At 44.4% G+C, this 25735-nt stretch overlaps 1 protein-coding gene across 1 annotated transcript; it reads left to right on the top strand.

The window, feature by feature from the left end:
• Window positions 1-24: 24 nt before the first annotated feature.
• On the top strand, window positions 25-8713 carry Znf239 (zinc finger protein 239). Its single transcript, XM_057783761.1, has 2 exons — window positions 25-80; window positions 4335-8713. Exon 2 carries the CDS (start codon window positions 5136-5138, stop codon window positions 5850-5852), a length of 717 nt encoding a protein of 238 aa, XP_057639744.1. The 5' UTR covers window positions 25-80; window positions 4335-5135; the 3' UTR covers window positions 5853-8713.
• The last annotated feature ends 17022 nt before the right edge of the window (window positions 8714-25735 follow it).

The raw sequence follows: 25735 nt of genomic DNA, 5'->3' as shown, positions 1-25735 counted from the left end.
GGCCTGCTGGGACTTGTAGTTCCAGTCCTCGATGATGCCCCGGAGTCCTGCGTTTCCAGTTGTGAATCCTACCTACGGAGGTGAGCAGGGCTGGGCTGCCTCAGGGGCAGACAGTAGTGTCTTGGTGCAGACGAGGGGATGCCGCGACCCGGAGCCAGGCTCAGATGCTAGGAACGCGCCCTGTGGCCGTGGCCCCACGTGCTAGCAGCCGCGGTACCCCGGATCACGCCCCGGGACAAGGCCACCCCACGGAGGCCAGGCTCTTCCTGCCACAGAGCAAACCGCTGCTCTGAGGACACCCTCCTCTTGCTCGGTCGAGCTTTGGCCTGGGCGGATCTGAGGACTTCGTGGTTAGTTAGCTAGCCTTCTCCGCTCCTGTCGAATGACTTGGCCTTTTCTCAAAGATGGTGTTGGTGGACATCAGGACACCACGAGGAACTCCTGAGAGATCCTGAGGGATACCGAGATTTAGGCTGCGCAGCACTGCCACCTGCATTCTGGAAACCGGTTAGATTTCTAAGGAGAAGAGGTCAGGGAAGGGGTATTGGGTAGCTGGAATACACATTTAGAGAAGACACATAGAACCTGAGAAAGCCTATTCCAGAACCTAAGTACAGAATTAGGGAAGTCTGAGGAGATGGGCATGCCCTAGAGAACTATCTTTCGAATAATCTGCCCCAGCCTGAGAATGTGATGAAGTTCAGGGTGGTTTGGAGTTTCGCCAAAAATGCCTCGTCTCTGAGCTGGACACAGGTTTTCTTAGAACAAAATAGGACATTGGCATTGAGTACCTGCCTAGAGTCAGATCATGTACCATGTGATTTTTCTCTTTATTGTCACGCTTCATTATGAGATTGGGTATGCAATACAAAGGGGAACAAGGGCGTTGGGGTATTAAAATGTATTACCTAGCAAATCGTATCGTCCGGTTCTGCATAGTGTCCAATGACTGCGAAATTCCACGTTAGCTGTCACTAACGAGTTTTTGATTTTCTGAGACAGGGTTTCGCTGTAGTTTTAGAACCTGTCCTGGAACTAGCTCTTATAGACCAGGCTGGCCTCGAACTCACAGAGATCCTCCTACCTCTGCCTCCCGAGTGCTGGGATTAAAGGTGTGCGCCATCGCTGCCTGGCTTTTATCTCATTATTTTCTTTCTTTTTTTTTTTTTTTTTTTTTTTTTTTTTTTTTTTTTTTTTTTTTTTGGTTGTTTGAGACAGGGTTTCTCTGTGGCTTTGGAACCTGTCCTGGAACTAGCTCTGTAGACCAGGCTGGTCTCAAACTCACAGAGTTCCGCCTGCCTCTGCCTCTCGAGTGCTGGGATTAAAGGCGTGCACCACCATCGCCCGGCCATCTCATTATTTTCTAAACTGAAGATTTGTCAACTAGAACCCAAGTCAGTTGTGCCAGTTACTGGGCATTTAAAGCTTAGCTGAGCATGTCCCTGTCATTTAGAATCGTACAGCCAAACTACAGAGAAACCCTGTCTCAAAAAACAAAAAAAAACAAAAAAACAAAAAAAAAATTAGAATCGTACAGCCAGTCATAACAAAGGTATGCCAAAGATGCTGTGATGTCCCAGGAGGAGGTCCCTGGTGCATCCCAATGCTTCAGAAAGGGTCTTGCGACTCGGTCTGAGGCTGGAAGTTCTGGAGTGGATAGAAGTGATTGAACGAGGGGCTGGAGAGATGGCCCAGTGGTTAAGAGCACTGACTGCTCTCCCAGAGGTCCTGAGTTCAATTCCCAGCAACCACATGGTGTCTCACAGCCATCTATAATGAGACCCGGCGCCCCCTTCTGGCTTGCGGGCATACATGGAAGGAATATTGTACACATAATAAATAAATAAATAAATAAATAAATAAATAAATAAATAAATAAATAAATGAAGTGATTGAACGAGCAGAAGCAATGTGGAAAGTACTGAGGTAGACTGTGCCTTCTTTGCATGACTCCTCTGCAATCCTCTTTCCCACCCCTAACTGAACCACTAGAGACTGTAGGAGAGACTTTGAGATGGAAGTGGAAAGTCACATGATGGCCTAGCTGTAGCTCCAAACAGTGTGGCTGGCGTTTGTCCAGTAGGAGTAGGAGACTCGTATTCTGGCCTTCCTCTACACTTGGCCTTAGACTGTTAGTCCCCTCTCCCACAGTAAGTTAGCCACATCTCCTGCAGGCTGTTCTGTTTCCTGAGTTGCCACCTCAGCCTTGGGTGAGAACTGTTTTGTTTTTTTGTTTTGTTTTGTTTTGTTTTTTTGGTTTTTCGAGACAGGGTTTCTCTGTGGCTTTGGAGCCTGTCCTGGAACTAGCTCTTGTAGACTAGGCTGGTCTCGAACTCACAGAGATCCGCCTGCCTCTGCCTCCCGAGTGCTGGGATTAAAGGCGTGCACCACCACCGCCCGGCGGGTGAGAACTGTTTTAACTAATCCAGCTTGTGAGACGGCACTGCCCTCTGAGACACAGCTCTTTCCTGACACACGACTGAACTTTGGGCTCCATTGAGCGCCTATCATTCTGACACTCTGCTTTTCAGTGTGGCTTGTTGGCTGGTACCAACCCTGAAGGCATAAGCAATAGAAATTGAAAGTGAATGCTTATAAAACAACAAAATCATTCTTCACCACAGGTAGTGTGAGAAATATTACTCCATCAGGGGCTGGAGAGATGGCTCAGTGGTTAAGAGCATTGCCTGCTCTTCCAAAGGTCCTGAGTTCAATTCCCGGCAACCACATGGTGGCTCACAACCATCTGTAATGAGGTCTGGTGCCCTCTTCTGGCCTGCAGGCATACATACTGACAGAATATTGTATACATAATAAATAAATAAATATTTTTAAAAAAAAGAAATATTACTCCATCAGACACAATCCTGGATAGGAGACTCATGAAGTTTAATGATTGAATAATTGGATTCCTTTCATGTGCCAGGCCCTGCGTGAGGCCTTGGGGAATAAATGTCAGCTTCTCTGTGCTGGGGAACTTTGATGGGAATGAGCCAAGGCAAGAATGTGGACAGACAAGATAAGCTACATAATTTAAACCCAGAAAAGGGGTAGGGAGCACACTCTGGATTTGATGGTCAAGGAAGTACCTCTTCGGGAAGGCTTGGCTGAGACCTGAATGACAAGAACATTCTGGACAGAGGAACAGCTATTCTGGAGTAAGTTTGACCTGACTCAGGGACCACAATCTCTAAAGCCAACGGTCGCCTTGAGAGGAGGGGTTGGGGTTTAGGGGCTGTTGCTTCTTAAAATGAGCTACTTTCAATTTCCCTAAATGTGTCCCCTTGAGACACACTAGTGGCCAGGCCCCTCCCCCTGAGGACCTCCAACTGCCAGGTTCCACCCACAGAACACTCATAACTGCCCTACTAGCTGAACCCAACCCGCACTCTACAAAGCCCAAGCTCTGAACTTGAAAGCCCACCAGTCCCACCCTGGAAGGCTGCACTCTGAAAAGGTCCACACCCCCCCCACTCTCCAAGAAACTGTTTAAACCCTGCCTTCCGCTCCGTTCTCTGCTGTTTCACGCCCGAGCAGAGGCAGCCACCCTCGTGGGTTTTCCCTTCCAATGACCCTCTTGTGTGACGTTTGTTGTGCAGTGTGATATTCTTTGGCTTCTAACTGCTAGGACCCTTCCATCTGAGCTGTAACTTACCCTAAATGGGTCACATTTTCTTTCCTCTTTGTACTTTTTTTTTCCTGTTTTTTCTTTCTGAACTCTTGAGGCACGAAGGGTTGAGTTTTAGTGCCTGCAGTCTTCTCCCACAGCTGGCTGGCTTACAGTATATTATATTAATATGTTTATAGGCTTTAGTTTGGTATTATCATTGTTGATGGTATCTGTCTTTCATCCCAGAACTAACTTGTCAGGCAAAAAAGATTTCTATTTTGTTTCTTATAGCTCTAACAGTTATGAAAGTAATAGACTGATTAAATGGACATCTAGTCAAAAATAAGTGAAATGGAATGAAATGCTCCTTGTGGCAAGGTGAAGGCCTCCTGGTCTTTCACAGGAATAGAAGAATATCTTGCCAGCTCTGCTTAAAAGTGGAGAAGAAATGCCTTTCTTCTGAACCCAGGTTTCCCTCTCCCAATGACAACCCAAAAGATATAAGCACAAAGTAAGGGCTGAGGCTGTAGTACAGCGCTGGAGTATTTGACTAGCATGCACGGGATCCTTGGTTCAATCCCAGCACCACCAGAAAGAAAAAGGAAAGGAAGAGAGAGAGGAGAAGCAAGCAAGCTAAATTTTGGGTAAATTACCAAGTGTTCAGGCCTTGGATCCTCCTATTCTGGAATTCTTTCTTCTTACCACTGAATTCTCTATTTCCCAGGAGAGCCAAACAGTTCCATGGAGTCTTCAAGAGGCCTTCAGGGAGCTGGAAGGATGACTCAGAGACTACAAGCCCCAGTGGTCTTGCAAGTTCAGTTCTCAGCACCCACATGGTGACTCACAGCCGTCCGTAACTCCAGTTCTAGGGGATCCCATGACCTCTTCGGATCTCCATAAATACCAGGCAGGCATATGGCGCACAGACATGCAGGCACAACACTTAAGCAAATGAGATAAAATTATTTAAAGAGAGAGGGGGAAAACTTCAGATCTCCTATAGTGGTTTTCCTAGTGGCTGATTTTGGAAGAAATGGTCAGTCAGTACCTGGGAATTGAATTTATATTGTGAATCTCCAATAAGTACAAACATGTTGAAATAGATTCCAGCCAGTGATTTCACAAACACTGAAGGTGAGAAATATGTATGTCTTAAGTCCCAAGCTGAGACTCAGAGGAAAAAGGAACTGAGGAAAGAAATAAGGGGGTGGGTGTCATCCCACAGACCACTGTTCAGAGAATCTTCAAGTTAAACTTACACCTGTAACAGAATGGGTACCTCCATGGTTCCCTGGTGAGACAACTTGCCAAAATGTCCAGTTCAAAGACTCTTTCGTTCCCTTTGACTGTGACAGTGAAGACATCTGTAGATGGAAGCCACCATTAGTCCCCTGCAGTCTTCAGAGAAAGCACACAAAGGAACCCTGTTACTGTAGTGACTTCGGGAAGGCACTTATCACAACCCAGATGGTCATCTCGTCAAGAAAACTCACTTCAGAGAAACTATGCCCCTGTGGTCAGTGTGATGAGAACTTCACATCAGAGACCCCACCTGAAAGGAAAGAGCTGCGGGCATGAGCAGTGTGGGACGGGCTTCCAGGAGCAAGCCTGTTTGTTTGTCCATCAAGCGGTCCACATGGATGAGAAACCTTACAAGTGTGACAGATGCGGGAAGGGCTTCACCAGGAGCTCAAGTCTGCTTGTCCATCACGCAGTCCACACAGGGGAGAAACCTTACAAGTGTGACCGGTGTGGGAAGGGCTTTAGTCAGGGCTCCAAGCTGCACATACACCAGAGGGTCCACACTGGAGAGAAGCCCTATGAGTGTAAAGACTGCGGCATGAGCTTCAGCCAGCGGTCAAACCTGCACATCCACCAGCGTGTCCACACGGGAGAGAGACCGTACAAGTGTGGAGAATGTGGGAAGGGCTTCAGCCAGAGCTCCAACCTCCACATCCACCGGTGTACCCACACGGGAGAGAAGCCTTACCAGTGCTGTGAGTGTGGGAAGGGCTTCAGCCAGAGCTCAGACCTGCGCATCCACCTCAGAGTGCACACCGGGGAAAAGCCCTACCACTGTGGCAAGTGTGGGAAGGGCTTCAGCCAGAGCTCCAAACTCCTCATCCATCAGAGAGTGCACACTGGAGAGAAGCCCTATGAGTGCAGCAAGTGTGGGAAGGGCTTCAGCCAGAGCTCCAATCTCCACATCCACCAGCGGGTTCACAGGAAGGACCTTCCTTAAGTAACATGGGCCCGCTCGGTTCAGAACACTTTTATTGTAAGGATGGATATTTTTCATGGCTGAGGGTACAGATCAGTGGTAAGAGTGCCTGCCTAGCATGCATAAAGTCCTGGGTTCAGAGCCGGGAGGTGGTGGCACCCGCCTTTAATCCCAGCACTTGGGAGGCAGAGGCAGGTGGATCTCTGTGAGTTCCAGGCTCACCTGGTCTACAAGAGCTAGTTCCAGGACAGGCACCAAAGCTACAGAGAAACCTTATCTCGAAAACCCCAAAAATAAATAAATAAATAAATAAATAAATAAATAAATAAATAAATAAAGCAAGCAAGCCCTGGGTTTGAGTTCCAGTACCTGCCGCACAAAATTTCCAGGTTAATACTTTGTACTTGAGTGTGTGTGTTTATGTAGAGAGGAGTACATGTGCTGTGCAGGTATGTGCATGCGTGTGTGCACATGGCTGTGGAGGTCAGAGGGCATCTCAGATACTCAGACGCCTGTCACTTTTGTTTGAGACTGGGGTCGATCACTTGGTCTGGAATGTTATCAAGTAAGTCAGGCAGCAAGTCCCGTGGCTCTACCTGTCCCTGCTTCCCAGCTCACCACAGCTAGGTTTACACGTGTTTGATGCCACACCCAACTCTTTTATGTGGATTTTGTCTGGAGCTTGCAAGACAAGAGCTTTACTGACTAAGCTATCTTCCCACGCCCTGGCTTGATACTTTTGACCCCTTCCTTTGTAGTCCTCAAAAGAAAGAGATAGTAAAGATTACTCAGATGTAGTCCCTCACAGAAAAAAAAAAATCATTTAAAGTATCCGAGCACCTAGCATATTTCACGTTCTACAATGAATGGATGATTCTGGTTTCTCAAATGGGTAGTTGGACAATTCTGTTCGTGTTGTTAAAAGTACATTCCACAATTTTAACTGCAGGAAGTGTTGTTAAAAGTACATTCCACAATTTTAACTGCAGGAACTTTGTATTTTTCCAAGCACAGTATGTTTCCTTTGTTCATATTCTCTGAGAAATTGGAATTCACATTTCCATCCGAATTATGTGCCAAGTTTTTTTATATTCCTTTACCTATTTAAGCGCTCTCAAAACTATGAACATGGTGTGTCCGTTTGAGGGTGGGTGGGAAGCTGGCGGTACAGTGGACATGGAGATCTGTTGTGTTCAATACAGAAACTGTGTCAGGTTATGGTCGCAGTGCAGGAAGTGCTTCTCCACAGACTACTGTGATAGACAACGCTTCAGTCAGCCGCTCCTCTCAGGCAGCTGCTCAGGAATGTAAATAATTAGATTTTACTGAATGAAGTAAGTTTGTTGATAGTAAAAACAAGGGAGAAATCTCTGAGGCAACAAATCCAAAGTCATTAGGAGAGTAAAGCTAGCATTGAGTACTGCTGAGAACAGATGATCTAGCAGAAGTTCTGAGGCAGAATTGGAGAAAGCTGGGACAGGTGGGACATGTGGCAGCCAATCAGCAGAAGCTGCAGAAACCATCTTAAGACTTGATCAGTCGTCGGGCAGTGGTGTTGCACAGTTTTAATCCCAGTACTCGGGAGGCAGAGGCAGGCGGATCTCTGTAAGTTCGAGGCCAGCCTGATGTGCAAGAGCTAGTTCCAGAACATGCTTCAAAGCTACAGAGAAACCCTGTCTTGAAAAAGAAAAAAGAACAGCCAAAGCAAACAAACATTTAATAAATTCAAATTGGCTTATGGAGAAAGTACTAAAGATGGGCCTTTGGTGGGCAGGTCTAATTTGCAGGACTAAATTCTACCCTGGGAATGTTTATTTAAAGATGGCAGCAGGAATGCCTACAAGAGGACATCAACAGGAGGATCTCAGGAAAAATTTACAGGCTAGGAAGATGGGTGGGTGGGCATGGTATCTGTACAGAAGCGGGCACGGTTTATGCCACTCACATAAGGGGATAAGGAAAAGAAGGCCTGTTTTGGTTTTAGGCCAAGAACTACTTAATAAAATGAAGGATGGGAAGGAAGCATGATGGGAAAGCCATGACACTAAGGACCGAGGATATGTGGAACATTCCCTTCATCCCACGAATACATGTTCTCTTCTGTAGCCAGACTGTAGTTCTCTATTTCCTGTTTCTCCATTTGCTGTTTCATCAATTTTAAGCTCCTACTTTACCACCTCCTTCTCTTTGCTTTGTGTTAAGTGTGCCTTTGCTTTTGAGATGGGCTCTGCAGCCCAGGCTGCCCTTGAATTTATGATCCTCCTACCACATAGGAGGACCCTCTTCACACCTGCCTTTTTCTAGTCTCTGGGAGAAATTGCTATGTATACCCAGCCAGCCAGAACTACCCTCCAGTAAAATCTGAGATGTTTCTTCTGGTTTTGGGATCCTACAGTAGAGCAGCTCCTGAGATCTGATACATAAAGTTTCAAAGTTAAAGATCCTTTACACATTAAAAGGAATAAGAGAATTTTAGTATCATGTACACAACTTAGATAACAATTTCTGTTAATGGCATATACTAACAAGCCAAGAAATCTTGAATAGCTATGTCCTTTAAAAAAAAAAAAAAAGGTTGATGCTGGATAGATGGCTCAGTCGTAAAGCACACCTGTTGCTCTTGCAAAAGACCAAAGTTCAGTTCCCAGCATCTATATGGTAGCTCACAACCATCTGTGACACCAATTACAGGGATCCAATGCCGTTTTCTTATCTCCATAGGAACCAAGAATACATATGGTGCACATACATACATGCAAGCAAAACACATAAAATGAATAAATTAATAAAATTAAGATTTATTTATTTTAATTATTTTTTGTTTATTTATTTTTTGACACAGGGTTTCTCTGTGTATCTCTAGCTGTCTTAGAACTCACTCTGTAGCCAGGCGGCGGTGGCGCACGCCGTTAATCCCAGCACTCGGGAGGCAGAGGCAGGAGGATCTCTGGGAGTTCGAGGCCAGCCTGGTCTACAAGAGCTAGTTCCAGGCCAGGCTCCAAAGCTACAGAGAAACCCTGTCTCGAAAAACCAAAAAAAAAAAAAAAAAAAAAAAAAAAAAAAAAAAAAAAAAAAAAAAAACCTCACCCTGTAGACCAGGTTGGCCTTGAACTCACAGAGATCCACTTGTCTCTGCCTCCCTGAGTACTGTGATTAAAGCTGTATGCTACCATTGCCTGGCATATTTATTTATTTTGTGAATATTCAAGCATCCAAATAATCTCAATAAAAAAACCAGGGCTGGAGAGATGGCTCAGCGGTTAAGAACACTGTTCTTCCAGAGGTCCTGAGTTCAATTCCCAGCAACCACGTCGTGGTTCACAACCATCTGTAATGAGATCTGGTACCCTCTTCTGGGGTGCAGGTATTCACACAGGCAGAACACTGTATACATAATAAATAAATAAATCTTTTAAAAAAATAAAAAAGCCAAAGAAAGGGCTGGAGAGATGGCTCAGAGGTTAAGAACACTGCTCTTCTGGAGGACCCTAGTTCAATTCCCAGCAGCCCACAACTGTCTGTAACTCCAGTTCCAAGGGATAAAATACCCTCACACAGGCATACATGCAGGCAAAACATCAATACACATAAAATAAAAATAAAACTTGTTTGTTTTTTTGTTTTTCGAGACAGGGTTTCTCTGTGTAGTTTTGGAGCCTATCCTGGCACTTGCTCTCTGAACCAGGCTGGCCTCTGTGTTCTTAGTGCTGGGATTAAAGGTGTGCTCCACCATGGCTCAGCTTCAATTTCTTTTCAGTGACTTAAAATTTTATTGTATAAGTCTTTCACTACTTTGATTAGATTTCTTTCAAATTTTTGTTTTAAGTTTTGGTTAGTGTGAGTGGTATTGTTTCCCTGATCTCTTGTTTGTCATTTATACATAGAAAGACTACTGAATTTTGTAAACTTTGTATCCTGCTACTTTGAATGTTGTTATCGGATGTAAAAATTGCTTGGTGGAGTCTTTAGGGTCTTTTATTTGTAAAATCTTCTCTGAAAATAAGTGTTCCTTGACTTCTTCCTTTCCTATTTGTAGCCCCTTTATCTCTGTCACTGGTCTACTGTTCTAGGTAGGAGTTATAAGTACTATATTGAACAAGAGGAGAGAGTGGACATCCTTGTCTTCTTCCTGATTCTAATGGAAGTGTTTTGATTTTTTCCCCCATGTAGCAGATGCTGGCTGTGGGCTTGTTGGTGTTATCATAATTTATATTGAGCTATATCCCTGTATCCCTAGATTCTCCAGCACTCTTATTATGAAGGGATGTTGGATATTGTCAAAGGCTTTTTCTGCATCTAATGAGATGATCATGTAAGTTTTTGTCTTTGAGCCCATTTATGCGGTTCATTATAGTCATGAGTTTGAGGCCAGCCTGGTTTAAAAACCAGATGAATTTATTGGGGGCTTACAGTCTGAGGGGTTATAGTCCATAATGGCTGTGTAGTAGCAGGCAGCTGGAGCAGCAGCTGAGGCTAATATCTCAAACACAGCCACAAGCAAGCAAGAAGCAGAGAAAGTTAACTTTCATACCTCAAAGCCCATCCCTAGTGACATCTACAAGACATCCTCTAGAAATTTGGCTGATAAGATAATTCTGAGTTTCTGTTAAACAAGAAAAAGGAGTAGGCTTGGGGTGGGGGCAGGAGGCCAAGACAAGGTTTGGGTCTTCTGAACGTTCAAGTGACTATGCAGAAAAAATGGATGTATGCATCCTGCATGTGAAAACAGAGCATCACTAGAGAGATTATCAAAAGAGATCTGGCCCAGAGAGGACTGATGAGAACAGATGACACTGCCAAGAGGGGCCTGAGACAAGGAGATGATGAAATCAAGACAGGAACTGCCAACAGACCACACAAACATTCAGACATAGAAGAAAAGATAAAACCTGTGAACGATGAAGGAAGGAAAATAAAGAGCACATGGCATCCTAGAGGTAAGGAGACTCGGAAGAAAAGTAATCAATGGGTCAGAAGGTCACATGCAGAACAAAGGAGACTCAACCTTGGGAAGTCACCCTGAGAGCTCTTCAATAGTAAGGAGCAGGACAAAGCTAAGGCTTTGAGTCCCTCACAAGCTGCTGATCTCTGGCTCATCTTCACACAAACAGAGACAGAAAGAAAAAGTAACTGTGAAAAGCCTTTAGTGTGACTGAGGACATGTGAATTGGGTACAGGTCATCACTCTGATCTTGGAACAAGCACCAACTTTCCCCCATCTAGGAATGACGACAAATTAGAAACAGTCACACCTATGTTCTAAGGGACAAACTAAAACACAGAGTCATTAAATCTACAATTTAGAAAATCTACATCAAGAGGGCTGAAAATGTAGCTCAGTAGAATGCTTGCCTAGCACTGCTTGATGACAGCACCCAGGGAGGAAAAGGCAGAAAGATCAAAAGTTCAAGGTTATCCTTGGCTATACACAAACGTGGGGCCAGTCTGGGCTACATAAGACACTGTCTCATAAATTATAATGATAATAATGATAATAAATGACAAAAAAGAAAAATCTAAACTGGGCAGTAGTGGTGCATGCCTTTAATCCCAGCACTTGAAAGGCAGAGGCAGGTGAATCTCTGTGAGCTCGAAGCCAGCCTGGTCTACAAGAGCTAGTTCCAGGTCAGGCTCCAAAGCCACAGAGAAACCCTGTCTCGATTTAAAAAAAAAGGAGAGAGAGAGAGGGAGGGAGGGAAACAGGAGGGAGGGAGGGAAAGAGAGAGACAGAGAGAAGGAAAGAGAAAGGGAGTAAGGAAGAAGAGAAAAAGAAAAGAAAATCTAGATCCCAGATACAATCCTGGTGATTTTTTTTTTCATGACAGGGTTTCTTTGTGTAGCCTTGGCTGTTCTGAAAGTAGCTCTGTAGACCAGGCTGCTTTCTTTTCTCCGCTCTGGACTCTCCCAGATGCCTCTGGATATTTTGTCTCTCTTGCCCACAATAAAAACCTTACCCCTGCCGGGCGATGGTGGCACATGCCTTTAATCCCAGCACTCAGGAGGCAGAGGCAGGTGGATCTCTGTGAGTTCGAGACCAACCTGGTCTACAGAGCTAGTTCCAGGACAGGCTCCAAAGCCACAGAGAAACCCTGTCTCGAAAAACAAAAAAACAAAAAATCAAAACAACAACAACAAAAAAACCGTACCCCTGCCAGGCAGTGGTGGCACACACCTTTAATCCCAGCAATCAGGATGTAGAGGCAGGCAGATCTCTGTGAGTTCGAGGCCAGCCTGGTCTATAGTGCAAGCTCCAGGACAGACTCCAAATCTACGCAGAGAAACCTTGTCTCGAAAACAAAACAAAACAGAAAGCTTCCCCCTAATGGAATGGTTGTGTTGGTTTTTTACTGCAACCCCTTGATTACTTATAGCAAGACTCTATCTCAAAAAATAAAATATAGTATCTAAGAATACTAGTTGTTCTGGCAAAGAATAAAGATCCACATGGTGTCTAACAACCATCTATAACTCTAGTTCTAGGAGATTGGCAAAACATTCACATATATAAAATAAATCTTTAAAATAATGTAAGATAATCTGTGCATAAAATTATTAGAAGTGCTTTTGGGAATAGGCAAAAGCACCTTGTCCTAAGTACTTTCATTTTCACCTAAGACTCCATTTCACCTGTCGGGTGAAACAGAGTTCAGATTATCAAGTCGTAGGGAAACTGTGAACTTTCCAATAGCTGACCCACCTCCTCCTAAAACAAGAGAAATAATCTGTTATGATCTTTAGTTCTCTAAAAACATTATGGTTGTTCCTAACAACAGAAAGAACAAATGAATCTGATTGGTTGTACTGAAAAGTTGACATTCTGTGTCAGTTGACAGTGATGGAGCACATAGGGGAAAAGCCCTAATCTTGAATCCTGATTGGTAGAAAAATGTAACTGTAATTTGGCACAGATGTTTGTGGGTTTTGTGCTTAAATACTTGCTGAAATGAACGTTCATGGATGCACTCAGCTCCCGAATCTGTACTGTGGTCCCTGATCAATCAGTTTCTGTGGTTTTGCCCTGAAATAAATCTCACTTTTCGAAACCTCTGTGCCTGCTTGGGTTGACTGGGAGTCTCAGACCCACAACAATGGTAAGGTTACCAGATACTGAATAGTTAGTTAAATATATAATACCTACTTGAGTTATACCAGTAATACTCGAATACAAATAATTTTTATGCCAAAACAGAAAACATCAGCATAGAAGATAATCATTGGTGAGAAAAATTAAATTAGACTAAGTGCAGTATATGGTGGTGCACGCTTGTGATCCCAGCACTAGGAGGCAGAGGAAGAAGGATTTCTGTGAGTTTAAGGCCAGCCTAGGCCGGGTGGTGGTGGCGCACACCTTTAATCCCAGCACTCGGGAGGCAGAGGCAGGCAGATCTCTGGGAGTTCGAGGCCAGCCTGGTCTACAAGAGCTAGTTCCAGGACAGGCTCCAAAGCTACAGAGAAACCCTGTCTTGAAAAATTTAAAAAAAAAAAAGAAAAAAAGAGGCCAGCCTAGTCTAAATAGTGAACTCCAGCATAGCCAGGACTATGTAGAGAGACACTGTCTCAAAAAAAAAGTAAATAGAGAAAAATGCCATGTTCATAAATTGTAATGTGACCATTCTTCTAAATCAATCTATAGATTTAAAGCAATACTAAATTCCATCAGTTTAAGGGTATAGATAAGGAGAGAAATGACAAGATGATTAAATTTTACACTAAAATTAAAAGATAATCTGGGCATGGTGGCCTACACCTTAATACCAAGCACTTGGGAAGCAGAGGCAGGGAGATCTCTGGTGAGTTTGAGCCCAGACTGATCTACAGAAAAAAAAAAGTAGCCAAGGCAATCTTAAAGAAATAAAGGCAGGCCTGGCGGTGGTGGCGCACGCCTTTAATCCCAGCACTTGGGAGGCAGAGGCAGGCGGATCTCTGTGAGTTCGAGGCCAGCCTGGTCTACAAGAGCTAGTTCCAGGACAGGAACCAAAAAGCTATGGAGAAATCCTGTCTCAAAAATCCAAAAAAATAAACAATAAAAAATAAAAAAATAAAAAAGGCAGAGAACTAATACATATAGAAATGAAATGCATGTTTGTTTGTTTATTTGGTTGTTATTTGTTTGTTTGGAATTTATTTTTTCTTCTTTTTCTTTTTTTTCTTTCTTTCTTTCTTTTTTTTTTTTTTTTTTTTTTTGAGACAGGGTTCCTCTGTAGCTTTGGAGCCTGTCCTTGAACTAGCTCTTTAAAAAAAAAAAAATTTATTTATTATATATAAATATTCGGCCTGCATGTATCCCTGTGGGCCAGAAGAGGGCACCAGATCTCATTACAGATGGTTATGAGCCACCATGTGGTTGCTGGGAATTGAACTCAGGACCTCTGGCAGAGCAGCCTGTGCTCTTAGCGTCTGAGCCATCTCACCCATGCCTAAACTAGCTCTTGTAGACCAGGCTGGCCTCAAACTCACAGAGATCCACCGCCTCTGCCTCCCAAGTGCTGGGATTAAAGGCGTGCGCCACCACCACCCAGCTTTGTTTGCTATTTCGAAACAGGGTTTCTCTGTGTAGTCCTGGCTGCCCACGAACTCACTCTGTAGGTCAGGCTGGCCTTGAACTCAGAGATCTACCTGTGAGTAAAGGCGTATGCAACCTTGCCTGGCTGAGATGCATATTTTTATAAATGTTTTAAATGTTTTTAAGTTCTGTTAGCCGGGTACAAGGTTAGCTAGATGGAGACACCGCAATCCAGACAACTGGAATCCAAAAGGAGATACACACACATTTTGTCACTTGATACCTTTATAGGATCCCATTTACAATTCTGGTGGGAAAGTGTTAATTCCAAAGATGGGAGGAGAAAGACCACAGATGCAAATGAACAAGGCCAAATTGAGGTCAGCACTGGGTGAAGACAAGGCTTTTATAGCTCAGGGATAGGGGTATTTATTTATTTATTTATTATGTATACAATATTCTGTCTGTGTGTATGTGTGCAGGCCAGAAGAGGGCACCAGACCTCATTACAGATGGTTGTGAGCCACCATGTGGTTGCCGGGAATTGAACTCAGGACCTTTGGAAGAGCAGGCAATGCTCTTAACCACTGAGCCATCTCTCCAGCCCGAATAGGGGCTTTCTGAATGGGGGATTTGCCAGGCAAAACAGGAGGTATTACTGGAACAGAACATAAGCATAACAAGTAAGTCCCTCCTGAAACAGACATGTTTGCAAGGTGTGCGGAACAAGGTAGACACAGGTGCTCATATAACCGTTTGAAACAAGGTAGGGTTGCAAGATGGTTTATAAACATCTTTTTGAAACAAAAACACGATTGCCATTTCTGTAACAGGCACTTCAGAACCATTTGTAATTAAGGTTATAGGTGGGGCACAGTCAAATCGAAAAACAGGTTTAATCATGAAAAGGAATGAATTTAGTTTCTCTTTAGTAAAAGATGGCTTTTGAGCCACAGATGGAGGCAGGCTGGGTCTTCAAACGGTATTCTTTTCATTTAAATGGTACCACAACAGCTAAACAATCACAAGTAATTTTGTTTTTATTTATTTTTCGAGACAAGGTTTCTCTGTAGCTCTGGCTGGCCTCGAACTCACAGAGACCTACCTGCCTCTGCCTCTCGAGTGCTGGGATTAAAGGTGTGCGCCACCACCATCTGGCCACAAATAATATTTTAATGTGCACAGGAGCCGGTTCAACAGCCGGTTAGTGCTTGTTACATGAAGGTGAAGATCAACTTCAGACTTCCCGCACTGAAGAGGCTAGGGCCCAAGACAACAGGTAATGATGGGCTACTATGACAATGAAGCCCAAGCCCAAGGCTATTGTGGTACTGGAGCCGTGTGTGTGTGTGTGTGTGTGTGTGTGTGTGTGTGTATGTGTGTATGTGTGTGTGTGACAGAGGAAGGGAGGGAGAGGAGCCATGGCTCACGTGTAAATTCTTTTGATTCAAAACAAAGCATGTCAAGTGTCTTTCTTGATTTATGATGTTGTTCTGTTATTTCCAACACTTCATCCAATTGTTACTAGATTAAACATGGAATTTTGGGTGACCTGAATCTCTTATCCCGGGTCATAGTCCCTCATACCATCTTTGAAGCAAGAGTATCAACACTTTATCGTGGAATAGGGGCATAGTGTGAACGGTAGCGGGCTCTGCGCACAACCCTAATGGCTTCACAGCTGAGCTAGCTACACATCTATACACCTCCTCTCACACTCCGGGGAACTAAAATCGGGTTTACCACACTAGTAAACTTGACGAACCACTTCCGGGCGCCGCTCTACGAACTTCCGATCTTCAGTTCTGTCGGGCTAGCTACACCGGGTATGGCGTCCTCCATTATAAAGTATGATTCAAAAGCCCAGAGACACCACAACCCGAAAAGTACAAGCGCCTTAAGGGAGCGAAGTCCACACGGCGGCGGGAAGCGGCGTGGCCAGACCCGTGGGTCCCCCGCGCGGCTTCCCGCAAACCCTAGAGACGAGCGCACGCAATTTAAGCCGCTGATTGCGCAGTCCGCCGGGCGCGCCCTCTCCTTGGCGCCAAATCGCGCTCCCGCGCTCCGGCCTGACCTGCACCGCGCGTGCGCAAGAGCAACATCCGGCGTTCTTGCGCTGCGCGCCAGGGGGCGAGCTGTGTCCTCTGCGGACGGGATTCGCGACGCCGCGCGTGCGCAGTAGCAACGGAGCGCCAGCGTCTCGGGGAGGAAAAGTCTAAGTGATTGCCCGGTGCTCACAGGAGGTCGCGGCGGAGATAGTGATGGCATTAGCGTGGTATGGCGTGCTGTCCTTGCAGAGCTACGCATCAGAGTGTGTATATCAAAATGCAGCCCAACCAGTAAAAGTGGCTGGCGGGAGTGCTCGCCTAGCTCCCTGAGGCCCTGGGTTCCGTCCCCAGCACCTCAAAGCATGGAGGAAATGACTCAGCCGCACCTCCCTTAGGTGACTTTTACAAAAACGGGATTTGCAGTGCGGGAACGCTACAAACTTCGGAGAGCGCATGCGCATCTGACGTCTCTCCTTTTCCCCGCTTGGACCCGGGGAAAGCAGGATGAGTCATGCGGCCAGGGTTGTCGCTCCTTCCGCGCTTGCTCAGACCGCCAGGATCGGATCCGGAAATGTAGGCTGAACACGAGTGCGCAGTTTCTGTCCCTACAGATTGGCGCGTGCTGGGTCTTTGTACATTAAAAAAAAAAAAAAAAAAAAAAACTTTCAGAAAACAACAACAACAAAAAATAAGGGGCATAACTTTTCAGGAAACAATACTGCCGTTTTCTTGGCTTGAGCTTGGAGCAGAGGTCAGTGGGGAGATTACGCGCCCTTGCCAAGTACGTGCAAAGACCGCGAGTCCGATTCCAGAATCGGCCAAAATTTATTCATAAATATTCGGATTTTAAAAAATAACTGAGTAAATAAATAGCACAAGTTATCAAACCACCCACGAGAATCTCAGAGCACCTATAAACACTTTATAAAAGGCTGAAGAATAAAATAAAACTTTTGTGCTAGAGAAAAGAGGCGCTGTATACTAATAACAATTTGGTATTCACCGGTTTTGAAACTAACATGAGATTAGCCTGAGCTACATAGAGAGACCATTTAAAAAATAAAAATGAAAAATAAAGCCCCAAATATTAAGAAACTTAATAGCTGGAACTTAGGGAGTAACATAAAACTTGCAGATATTCACATGACTTGGATTTGCACGGTTCCGACTCCCACATATAACAGGACTGTATTGAATGCAATGGGTCCTGGTTCGTTGCCACGGTTTAGACAGCTCCAATGTGAAAACATGACCCAGACTCCTGGTTACTGGAGTACATTAACTGTGAGTGACCACGAAAGTGCACACTTAGCTGCTGGCGCTACGATCTGCAAACATCTGTGCTAATCACAGATGAACAATGGCAGGCACACCGCTTCTTTCGAAGGGTTGGTATTTATTGTAAATGTAGTATCGAACTCACACGGGGACAGAAACGCGTGGCTTTGTGAACCTCTTCCCTCAGTGCTAAACTGCTGTGGTCGTCAACAACCGCAGAACTGTCTACCTAACGACTTCTGAACCTGGGCACTGAAACCATTGCATAGCTGCTAGCACTACACATTTGCGTCCAGAAGATTAGTCTAGGTACCCTTTATTTTAAATGCCAGCCATAAACTTGAAATTGTGATTTACACCTGTAATCCCAGCTCTCAGGAGGTGGAGGACAAAATATGACATTAAATAGCGTGTTTATTCCGGTGGTGGCAAACACCTTTAATCACAGCGCTTGGGAGGTAGATGGACCTCTGTGAGTTCGAGGCCAGCTTCGTCAACAGAGCTAATTAATGTATTAGCTAATGCTAATACGGGGCTACATAAAAAAAAACCAGGTCTCGAAAAACAAAACAACAAAAACAAAACAGTTTATACTTTTTGCCTAAGAGAATTATAAATTGCTAAGAGCACTCAGGAGACGGCTAGGTTGGTAAAGTACTTGCTGTGGAAACATGAAGTCCTTGGATTATGGCCTTAGGTGAGCTTTCCCAGAAGGCAACACTTCATACAAGTTTCCAAGGCTTGTTGCTGGGAATGAGCCCCTTGAGATTCTGTTGGGATGGGGTGGGGGAGCTCTGAAGCTAGTGTTTGATTTTTTTTTCCTTTAAACTTTACCTTTTTTGTTGTTTTCTTTTATTAGTTGTTTGGTTTCTTGCTTTCTCCCCACCCCCCGACCTCTTGCTGGCATCTGGCTTCTGACAAGTTATGACCCTCCTGGAAGTTCCACTTCCAGAGGTACCAGGATCAGGTTTTACCACCACACAGGTTTTTTTTTGTTTTGTTTTGTTTGGTTTGGTTTTTCGAGACAGGGTTTCTCTGTGGTTTTGGAGCCTGTCCTGGAACTAGCTCTTGTAGACCAGGCTGGTCTCCAACTCACAGAGATCCGCCTGCCTCTGCCTCCCGAGTGCTGGGATTAAAGGCGTGCGCCACCACCGCCCGGCACCACCACACAGTTTTACAAATGGCTTTCCTTAGACTTTATCCTATGCATAGCTTCCCTTTTATTGATTCTAGTTTGCATCCTTATAGTGTATTAAATCATAGCTATAAGCATGACTATATTCAAATCTGGTTAAAAAAAAAATTGAAGCCGGGCGATGGTGGCGCACGCCTTTAATCCCAGCACTCGGGAGGCAGAGGCAGGAGGATCTCTGTGAGTTCGAGACCAGCCTGGTCTACAAGAGCTAGTTCTAGGACAGGCTCCAAAACCACAGAGAAACCCTGTCTCGAAAAACCAAAAAAAAAAAAAAAATTGAAGCCAGGCGGTAATGGCACATGCACTCAGGAGGCAGAGGCAGGTAGATCTGAGTTCGAGGACAGCCTGGTCTACAGAGTAAGTTCCAGGATAGGCAGAACTGTTTCACAGAGAAAGCCTGTCTTGGGGAAAAAAAAAATTGAGACAGAGTGTTTGGGTTAAGGCTTCATCTCATCCCCTGGCATCCATATATCCAAAAAGTCTGGAATGTTTGGGTGGAAAGTTCCATCCTGAGCCCCCTTGTCTGGTAGTTTCCTCAGTCCAGACTCCACCTCCAATGTTTAGGTGGAAAGTTCCATCCCAAGCTCCCTCCTCTGGAAGCTGCCTCAGTTCAGACTCCACCTCTGAGAAAGCCTGCCAAATGGTGACCACTCCTCCCACACCCCTCACCTCCCCCCCCATGCTCAAGACCACACCCACAGGCTATTTAAACTGCCTCCCCTCCCTCTCCCCACCCCGAGCTAACGGTGGTTTCTTTCTCCATCTCCTCTCTGAGGGTTGGAAAGCCACCTGAGAGCGCTGGCATCCATTAGATTTGGGCTTTTTCTAATTTGGTTTGTTTTGGTCTGATTTGGATTATTGCATTGGTAGAGAGGTTTATAGAGACACAAAAGCTTTTCAGAGTCTTAAAATAAATCCAGGCTAACCTCGAATTCGTGATTCTTCATTCTCCTGCCACCACTTCCTAGCATCATAGACATGTAATACCACATCAATCTAGTAATTTTTGTTTGTTCATTTTGTTTTTCGAGGCAGGGTTTCTCCGTAGCTTTGGTTCCTGTCCTGGATCTAGCCTTGCAGACCAGGCTGGCCTCGAGCTCACAGAGATCCGCCTGTCTCTGCTCCCCCAGTGCTGGGATTACAGGTGTGCACCACCACTGCCAGCAAAGCTAATAATTTTAAAGAGTTTAAAAAGTTCACAGCAAAAAAAAAAAAAGAAAATTATTATTAAATATAAATACAGGAGAATTTTGAATCCTACATATTACAGTACGAACCTGCCAGGCAAGATGTGTCCATTAATGCGGTAGTAACATGATAATTCACTTCTGGTACTATAAATGTGGTCAAAAGCCCTGCTTAGGCCCTAGTGGGGATGCTACTGCAGTTGTCTTACTAACTGATCCTGATGTGCAATAATTTCCCTTCTAAAAATTTATGTTTATGCCCATAGATTAGTGATGCTTCCCGCACTGGGCAGAGAAAATTCCTTTCGCTGTGGGTGGTAGCGTGTTGTGGACTATTTGTTTAACTGGGCAAAGATGTGTTGTTCCGTGTGTTTATGCTGCATTTGTTTAAGTAGGTAAAGATGTGTTGCAATTGCATTAATTAAGTAAAATTAACCTAGGCTCAGAGAGGTGGGTTAGCAACTGGTTGAGAGGAAGCAGCAGAGAGGAGTGTTTCTTTAGCTGGGGCGGTGTGGAAGAAGAAGGGCTTCCAGAACGCCAACTAAGAGAGAATGTTAGTCGCTCTCTGGGCTGGCAGGTTTTCACCTAAGCCTTTGAATCTCTGTTAGAACAATAGTGATTTAGTTAAAGCTACCTTTAGCAGCTACAGCAGAGCCATTGTCTGGGGAACAGGACCCCCCTCCAGGCTAAGTCCTGAGTGGCCAAGCCCCTAGTAGTTTGACGCACAGCCACTGGGACTAAGGTCAGCCGCGACTGTCACTCGGCTGGTCAGTTGGCTGAGAATAAGTGACTGTTGTGTGGTCATCCCTACACAGGACATTCAAATCAACACCTTGCAAGGCTCAGGGAACATCCTGAAAGCTGCAGTGGAGAGGAGAGAACAAGATGATGAGGTGGGGTGATGTAGAACACTGTCTCCCAGGCCATCACTGCCATTGCCTCCTAATGTCTCAGCAACTGAGATTACTTGAGTAAGACCTGCCAAGGACTGAGGCCATCAGCATTGTGACATGGAGGCCTTAGGGGTCATGACTCACTTCCCAGCCTTGCTTATAGAGGCTCCCACTTCCCTGAGGACCTGAGGATCTATATCTACTTAATGGAGAGAGAGAGAGAGAGAGAGAGAGAGAGAGAGAGAGAGAGAGAGAGAGAGAGAGAGAGAGAGAGAGAGTTACTTAAGTGATAGAGCCATGTAGGCACCTGTAAATACCCCTCACTCCTGTTAAGTAACTCTCATTAAAGTCATTGGTTCACCAGGGAAAAAAGACATAAAAGCAAAAGGCAGATGACCTGGGCAGAGAAAGGATCACTGGGAGTGGGGGGTGGGAGAGAGAACAATGGGGCTGTGCCATCAAAATAATAGTATATACATTTGTGAAAATCTCACAACGAACCCATTCTTACCCATAATTAACATATGCTAATAAAGGAAAACTTTAAAAGAGAATTAAGGTAGGGACAAGATAGTTTAACAGGAAAAGGAGCCTGCTTCTGAGGCTAAGACCTGAATCCATCCCTGGGACACATATGGAAGAAGAGAATCAACTCTCAAAAGCTGTCCTCTGACCTCCACAGCACACCCTGGAGTGCACAGAGTCATATATACACATATACAAAATATTTAAAGGGAAAGCACCCGATGAGATAACTTGGCAGATGAAAGACCTAGGTTCAATCCCTGGGATCTGCAAGATGGAAGGAGAGAACTGGCTCCCATTAAGCTGTCCTCTGACCTCTACGTAAGCACAGACATAATCCCCCATCCACATATTTTTAACTATTATTTATTTATTTTGTTTTTTTTTTTTTGTTTTTCAAGATAGGGTTTTTCTGTTGAAGCCTGTCCTGGAACTTGCTCTGTAGACCAAGCTGGCCTCATATGCACAGGGATCCATCTGTCTCTGCCTCCTGAGTGCTGGGATTAAAAGCATGTGCCACCACTGCCCAGCTCATTTTTTTAATTTTAAGATTTATTTATTTGGGGGGTTGGAGAGATAGCCCAGCAGTTAAGAGCACTGCCTGTCTTTCCAGAGTATCCAGGTATAATTCCCAGCACCCACATGGAAGCTCACAACTGTCTGTAACACAAGTTCCAGGGGATCTGACACCCTCACACCAATGTACATTAAATTATTTTTAAAAAGAGTTATTTATTTTATGTGTATGAGTATATTGTCTACATGCATGTATGTGCACCACATGCATGCCTGGTGCATGTGGAGGTCAGGGTGTTGAGATTCCATGAAATTGAAGTTTTAGACCATTGTTATCTACCATGTGGGTGCTGGGAACTGAACTTTGGTCTTCTGCAAGAGCAACAAGCACTCTGAACTGCTGAACCATCTCTTCAACGCCCCCCAAATTCTTTTTTTGTTTGTTTGTTTGTTTGTTTGTTTGGTTGTTTGGTTGGTTGGTTGGTTGGTTTTTCGAGACAGGGTTTTTCTGTGTCTTTTGGAGCCTGTCCTGGAACTAGCTCTTGTAGACCAGGCTGGTCTCGAACTCACAGAGATTCACCTGCCTCTTACCTCCCAAGTGCTGGAATTAAAGGCCACAGCCCGGCTTCCAAATTCTTTAAATTAAAACAATTTTGTTTTTTTGAGATAGGGTTTCTCTGTGTAGCTTTGGCTATCCTGGAACTCACTCTGTAGACCAGGCTGGCCTTGAACTCACAGATATCTGCCTGCCTCTATCTCCTGAGTGCTGGGTTTAAAGGTGCGCATTGCCTCACCTAGCCCCAAATTAAAATATTTTAAAGGGTATAAAGGTTAATCTGTGATAATTTTCAAATTTAATGCTTTAAAAATTTTAAACTTGGCTGGGCAGTGGTGACACATGCCTTTAATCCAGCACTTGGGAGGCAGAGGCAGGCGGATCTCTGTGAGTTCGAGGCCAGCCTGGTCTAAAAGAGCTAGTTCTAGGACAGGCTCCAAAGCTACAAAGAAACCCTGTCCCCTGTCTCGAAAAAAGAAAAAAAAAAAAAAAGGAAAATTAGCTCCAAATACCAGGCCCCACAAAGAGTATCCATTAGAGGCTGGAAACAAAGACAGCCCAGCAAGTGTCCCAAGTCGCTGCCTGGAGAGCTGTTCATTTAGTTCCCTGTGCTGTTGGAAACTGCAGCCTGCATGACTCCCTGAAACAGAAGACAGAGTTTAGACTTTAAAGTTCACACAGATAGAGAAAGTTGCTCTGAGAGGATCCCAGAGATCTGCCTTGCACAAGCACTCTACAGTTTGTTTTGGTAGTAGGTGTGGTAGTGTATGCCTGTATTCTCAGTACTTGGGAGGTAAGAACAGGAAGTTCAAAAGTTCAGGGTCATCATCAGGTACCAAGTGAGCTCAAGGCCAATCCCTGACAGGAGAGAGTACTATTTTCTTAAAAATTAATAGTAAAGCACTAAAGCATTGTGAGGAGCGCGGTTGGCGCACGCCTTTAATCCCAGGACTTGGGAAGCAGAGGCAGGTGGATCTCCGAGTTCAAGGCAGGGCTATTACACAGAGAAACTTGGTATCAAAATTCCAAAACAAAAACAAAAGAAAACAAACAACCCAAAAAAAAAAAAAACATAAAAAACTATCATACAATCAAAAAAAGCCCAGCCATAAAAAGTCATGCATTCTTCTGTATAGCTAGACCCCTCCCCATCAGGTCACAGTAAAAAATTTACTGATCAGCACATAAATGTATAAAAATGATCTGGGAAAAGACTGTCTAATGGGTTAATATTCAAACAAGACTATGAGAAATGCACCATAAATCATGACCCATTTGTGGAATAATTAGCCCAAGAAGAAGCAATGTCACAGACCTTACAAATCATAATAACAGAGATGAAGACCAAAAATATCATGCTGTTTTCATGGAACTTAATTATATCCCCCAAATAAAGCTGAAGATTTACAGGAATCAAAAAAAAAATCTAAGCCGGGTAATGGTGATGCACGCCTTTAATCCCAGCACTAGGGAGACAGACAGGCAGATCTCTAGGAGTTTGACACCAGCGTGGGCTACAAGGGTGTGTTCCAGAATAGCCAGGGCTGTTTCACAAAGAAACCTTGTCTCAAAAAATCAAAACAACAATAACTACAATATTCCAGGACAGGCTCCAAAACCACAGAGAAACCCTGTCTCGAAAAACCGAAAAAAAAAAAAAAAACCTACAATAATAGTAATAATAAAATAAAATAAAAATAAAAAATCCATCATCAAGGTGGGCAGTGGTGGTGCAAGTCTTTAATCCCAGCACTCAGGAGGCAGAGGCAGGAGAATTTCTGTGATTTCTAGACCAATCTGGTCTACAGAGAAAGTTCCAGGATGGCCAATATTGTTACACAGAGAAACCCAGTCTCAAAAACAAACAAACTAACAACAACAACAAAAAAATCCAATAAAAGTTTATCAAACCAAGTGTAGTAGGGCTCCCTGTAATTCCAGCAAGAGGCAGGAGATGAGTTCTGAATTCTGGGACAGACTATGCAATAAGCAAAATTTGAACTCAAACAAAACAAAACTTACTAGGGGCTGAAGAGATGGCTTGATTTTTTGAGACAGGGTTTCTCTGTTGTTTTGGAGCCTGTCCTGGAACTAGCTCTTGTACACCAGACTGGCCTTGAACTCACAGAGAGCCACCTGCCTCTACCCAAGTGCTGGGATTAAAGGCTTGCGCCACCACTGCCCAGCTGAGATGGCTTGATTTTTAAGACCAACTCATGTAGCTAGCTGGCTGTCTTGAACATGCCTGTAAACTCAGCTCCCAGTGGAGCAAAATCAGATTATTGTCTTCAAGAAAAAAGTGAACCCCAGGAAAAGACCCTGGTGCACAGGACAGGTGGAGAGCAGTAGAGGACACCCTCTTTGATCTCCACACAGAGCAGAAGAGCATGTGACACCCTCACACACATTCACGTAGACAGACAGACAGATACAGGCAGAGAGGTCTAGAGAGATGGCTCAGCAGTTAAGAGTGTTTGCTGGGGCTGGAGAGATGGCTCAGTGGTTAAGAGCATTGCCTGCTCTTCCAAAGGTCCTGAGTTCAATTCCCGGCAACCACATGGTGGCTCACAACCATCTGTAATGAGGTCTGGTGCCCTCTTCTGACCTGCAGTCATACACACAGCCAGAATATTGTATACATAACAAATAAATAAATATTTAAAAAAAAAAAAGAGTGTTTGCTGTTCTTAAAACCAGCCTACAATTCACAACCCCAGAGAATCTAGACAACAAAGAGGACCCCAAGAGAGACATACATGGATCTAATCTACATGGGAAGTACAAAAAGACACGATCTTCCGAGTAAATTGGGAGCATGTGGATCATGGGAGAGGGTAGAAGGATTGAGGGAGGAAGGGAGGGGAGCGGAGAAAACTGTATAGCTCAATAAAAACAATAATAAAAAAGAGTATTTGCTGTTCTTGTAGAGGACCTGGGTTTGGTTTCCAGAAGCCACATAGCAGCTCACAAACATGTGTAACTCCGGATCCTGGGGAAATGATGTCATCCGGCAACCTCTGCTGGCACCAGGCACACACATAGTATACAAACATACCTGCAGGCAAAACACTCACACACATAAAATAAAATAAAGAAAATAATAAAAGAGTGAGTGAGTATATTTATAAATATATATGTGTCTGTATGTATGTATGTATATATATTTAGCTGCACAAGTAGGAGGAAAATGAAGTGATGTTTAC

This window comes from Chionomys nivalis, chromosome 1 (genome assembly GCF_950005125.1).
Source record: "Chionomys nivalis chromosome 1, mChiNiv1.1, whole genome shotgun sequence".
Taxonomy (NCBI): domain Eukaryota; kingdom Metazoa; phylum Chordata; class Mammalia; order Rodentia; family Cricetidae; genus Chionomys; species Chionomys nivalis.
This window is presented reverse-complemented; position numbering and strand designations above follow the sequence as displayed.